The 4561-nt window shown below is 48.8% G+C and overlaps 1 protein-coding gene across 1 annotated transcript in view; it reads right to left on the minus strand.

Moving 5' to 3' along the window:
* LOC123119922 (protein PGR) overlaps positions 1 to 4079 on the minus strand; it is a 23232-nt gene extending 19153 nt beyond the window's left edge. Inside the window, exon 1 of the mRNA XM_044539889.1 lies at positions 3667 to 4079. Coding sequence (XP_044395824.1) covers positions 3667 to 3932 — 266 coding nt within the window. The 5' untranslated portion in view covers positions 3933 to 4079. The remainder of the gene's footprint in view (positions 1 to 3666) is intronic.
* Positions 4080 to 4561: the final 482 nt, after the last annotated feature.

A 4561-nucleotide genomic window follows, 5' to 3' on the forward strand; every position in this document is an offset into this window, starting at 1 on the left:
AGCATTAACTGGACGCATATAATAAAACAGAGTGGGAGAGAAAATCATGGGGTAGTAACACCTTAATCTCCTGTGGCCCTAAAATTGTACTCTTTGTGGCGAACTATCCATATTTAGCTTCCATTTCTATGCATCTTAGCCATTGAAATGAACTAGTGACGGAGTGATAGTTGAATCTGTACCAACTTGACCCCGTTTTAAACATGACAGCATTGTAGATGAAGAAAAGTGTAACACAATAAAATTTAAATTCTATTGATTTATTATTTTGTAGTGTTTCCCGTTTGTTTGTGAACTTGGTCTGGTGTTAATGCCTTGGTGATTACTGTTTCAACTCTTGAACTCATTCTCCTTTCCTTCCAAGGATTAAATCTTTAGATCTTTCCCTCGGGTTATCCACCTTTGGATGCAATCACCCTTGACTTTTCCACAGAAGAATCATTTGAGAATCTTGTTATTCCAAAACCCTAGATCTACCTTCCCAAAACAACCAATATCCATAATGTTTGAAAAATTCAACAAAATTCCCAAGAGACCCTTCTCCACCATACACCCCCATTCCACAAAAATACGTCTTGCCCTAGTGCAATTATATGGAATGGAAATTATTGTTATGAAAATAACTTTTGACTAGGGGGCATCCTTAGTATGATTGTAAGTAAAGTTAGCGAGGGTTCATACGATAACTTTATGGTGAAGGTCGTTGTACACGAACAAAAACAACACAACGGTGTTTTTTGAATAGGTTCAGTCGCCTTGACGGAGCGTGGCCTAGTCCTATGTTAGGAAGGCCTCTGGTGGTGTTGGACGGTCGCGGTCTTCGAGTCGTAACACGAGTACACGACTCCTCGAAGCCCCCTCCCAAATTCCTGACCAAGGTCGGTTCAAGTCATAACACGACTCTCTTGGACTCGACTCTAAAGCGGCTTGGGACTATTGAAAGGTCTAAGAACAATAGTGCCCTCCCCTTGAGTAAAGTGAGCGTGAATGAGTACATGCCCATGGGGGGCCTTATAATGGTAAGGGTGCTTTGACAAATGGCCAAGGTGGTGGTAGGTAGGAGGGGTAGGATGGTAAGTCTAGGTCCATGAGTCCAGGAAAACTAGTCAAAAGTGGGGGTGTACATAGTCCATGATGCACAACTCCACTTTATCCAAGCATGAATGGGCCTTTGGCTAATTGGGCCTCATTTAGGCTTAGGATCCTTTGCTTGTTGCCTTCATTGTTGACTTTGGCCTTTTATTCTGCTTTCTCCTTTGACATGTTGACCATGGCAATTTGCTTGGACTTTTGTTGACTAGCTTGGGCCTTGTTGACTGAGTTGGGACTTATTTTAACCACCTTGGACCTTGTTGACTGTCTTGGACTTTTGTTGACTAGCCATGCAGGACTAGTGGGACCCTCGTGTAGGATTAATTATTGTCCATCTACAGAAATTAATTCCATCTCTATTCCATTTGGCCATTAACTTTAAACCCAATTTATTGGCCTCTGAAAATGTGATAATCCGCGCTCTGGACTGAGAGGAAAACATTTGTTCCAATGCAGTCCAAGCTTCTGCCGCGGTGGGGATTGACGCCACTTGCGTGAGAATTTCCTTTGTGAGGGGGGTTGAGGAGGAACCCAAGGATCTGATGGGCTTGGGCACGGCATCGGGCATATTCAGGATTTATCATCTGGACCGTTCCTTGATCGGTCGACGAGATCGTCCTTGCCGGCGCCGGGAGGGAACCATCGAGGTACCCATCGGTCAGGGCGCCACGGATTGGGGGAAGCACTTGTGCTTTCCATAGCACGTAATTGTCGCTGGTAAGTTTTTCCGAGACTAAGGTTGAGGATGGGGAGGGTGGTGGAGGAGGAAGCAGCAGCCATGAAAGGAGCTTGATGTGCTACGGAAGGAAAGCTTTGATACCATGTGAAACGCTCGAGGGAGCTGAATAGCGATAGTCTTTTGGCATAAAACGTATGTGATGCGGAGCATCCTACGGACATCACCATGTCAAGAGTCCGTTCGGCAAGTGACACGTGCGACATCTACTTCACATACATAAAGGTGAAGCATCTCCTTTACACGTGCTCACTTGACCCCTTCGAGGATGGTATACTACTTGACACTCCTCTCGTGTGCATACATAGGTATTGTCGGAACTTCGCGGATGATGAGGAGGAGTGCAGGCGCCAAGGAATGACTACACCATCCGCTAGGGAAGCTTGGAAGCAGAGACGGAAGAAAACAGAGCTCCGAAGCTACAGCCACCGGACGTCCGACGCAACCACACTCAGCCACTAGGAAGCCAACAGCTGACGGACGCTACAGCGGCCGGACAACCGACGGCACGCCGAACGCCCGACAAGTTCCAGCGACCGGACATCCGGTCTCCACCGGAAATCCGGTACCACATGTCCAGAGGCGAATTGACGGAAGACCGACGCGCTCCAGTTGTCCGGACCCTCCTGAGCCACCGGACGTCTCTGACAACTACCGGAAATCCGGCGCCGCTACACCCAAGAAGAATCAGCGGACATCAGACGCGTGTCGGGCGTCCGGACCGTCCCAAGCCACCGGTCACCCGGCACCTCCCTGTGTGCAGCCGCGGGCCTTGGCCTTGTATCTCTCTCCCACTTAACCCTTCATGGCTTAGACTATAAATAGACCTTCCCCTCCTCATTTCTAGGGATAGCTAAGAATAGAACTACACATTAGAGCTTAGCTCATGTATCTCCCCTTGTCAGATTCCTCCTAGGAGAAGATCCATGTGGATTCAAGACCTCTTCGGAGAAGATCCCTCAACTGGATATCAAGACCCCATCTAGGGAAGGATCTATCTAGATCATCAAGACCTCATCTCCTTTGGATTTGGGATGAACCCTACCTTGTATCTTGTCTCCCTTTGATTGTTCATGTACCTTGTGGATCTTATGTGTTTGCTGTCTAGTGGATGTGTGATTGGATTTGTTCTTGAGTGTTCCTCTTGTGATCTCTCCCCGTTTTCCCCTCGTGCTCTTCGTGTTCCCCCTTGAACCCACCTCCAATTCGTGAACATCGGGACAAATCCGTGCAGTTTAGCCTGTGCCCTACAACAGTATGCCTTCCTGGCAGGGACGTATTCGTGTTTACAGCAATAGATTGGAATACAAAATGGATGGATTATATTGATGAGGGGAAGAGATACTCCTAGAGGATTCTAAACTGTTCCAGTACGAACCCTTAAAATATTGGGTCGGTTACAGGTGGAACGCCAAAGGCCTGTGACATGCAAACCATGGCTTAGCCCCACTATAGCTTCAAATAGCTGCTAGCCGAGCCGCCGCTAAATGGCATAGCCCACTATTTAAAACATTGGGAACAACTAAGCACGTATTCAAGTAGGAGGAAGAGAACTTGAGAACTCAGATGCAAAGGTTGTGTCAACAGTTCAGGCAAATCCTAAGTCATTTCCTACTGTTAGGACACGATGTGTTAAGCTACTACGTTTATACAGAGAGAAAATACTGAATGCCTAACTCTATCAAGAACACTGAATACCTGTCTTGCTACATTGTTCACTATTAGTTTAGTTTGTGTAGCAATTTTTCAGCACAAAAAGTGCACCCGTGTAACATGTGAAAGCTACAATGAGAATAACTCAGCTCACAAACGTAACCAAACACGGAGATGCCCATTACCAGTTGCGCTGGCCACCCTCCTTGAAATCCTCCTCAACGCGCCGCTTGCGGTCCTCGCCGATCTTGGTCACCTTGGACGAGGTGACGAAGAAAGCCAGCAGCAGCGCACCGTACCTATAGCCGCAGGCAAGGTGGAGCGCCATCACGGCGAACCCGGCAGCTCCGCCCGAGGCGTCCAGCGAGCGCCGCCGGACGGCACGCGCCGCGATCAAGGCGGCCAGGGCGACACCGAAGGCCGAGCGGACGGCGAGCGAGGCGGTGGCCATGTCGGCCAGGCTCAGCAGCGGTCTGGGATGTGAGAGGCGAGCGGATTTGGGGGCTGTTTGGATGGCAGCAAGCAGGCGCTCCACCAAAAATATTGGCGTTGACCGGCGGGGTTGGAGTGCGTTTGGAACTTTGGATCGCAGCCAAATTTTTTGGTTCCTTGGTCCGAGCCAACTTTTTGGTAGCCCCTCCGGCCTCGTTTAACAGGAAGTGATTGCGGAGGATTTGGGGGCAAATTTGACAAATTTGATCTGTGAACGAAATCAAATCACGAAATGAACTGGACGTGAAACTATTTCACGCGGCTGACCTTTTTGTGTGACGCCCGATACGAAGGCGTCACACTACACTGTGCAACGCCTTACAGATAGGCGCTACACGACTGGCCAGCGTTGCATCCCAAACTGCCTAAAATTACTAAGTCATTGTGCAGAGCCTAAGAGCTGGGCGCTGCACTGTATAGTGGGGCGCCTAGCTCTCAGACGCTGCACTAGTGGTTGCACTACAAAATGAAGCAACCACTAGTGCAACGCCTAGAAGCTAGGTGCTACACTGTATAGTGTGGCATACAGTATGGCGCCTAGCTCTCAGGCGCTGCACATTGACTTAGTAATTTTCGGATCACACGGGT

This window comes from Triticum aestivum, chromosome 5D, assembly GCF_018294505.1.
Source record: "Triticum aestivum cultivar Chinese Spring chromosome 5D, IWGSC CS RefSeq v2.1, whole genome shotgun sequence".
Taxonomy (NCBI): Eukaryota; Viridiplantae; Streptophyta; class Magnoliopsida; order Poales; family Poaceae; genus Triticum; species Triticum aestivum.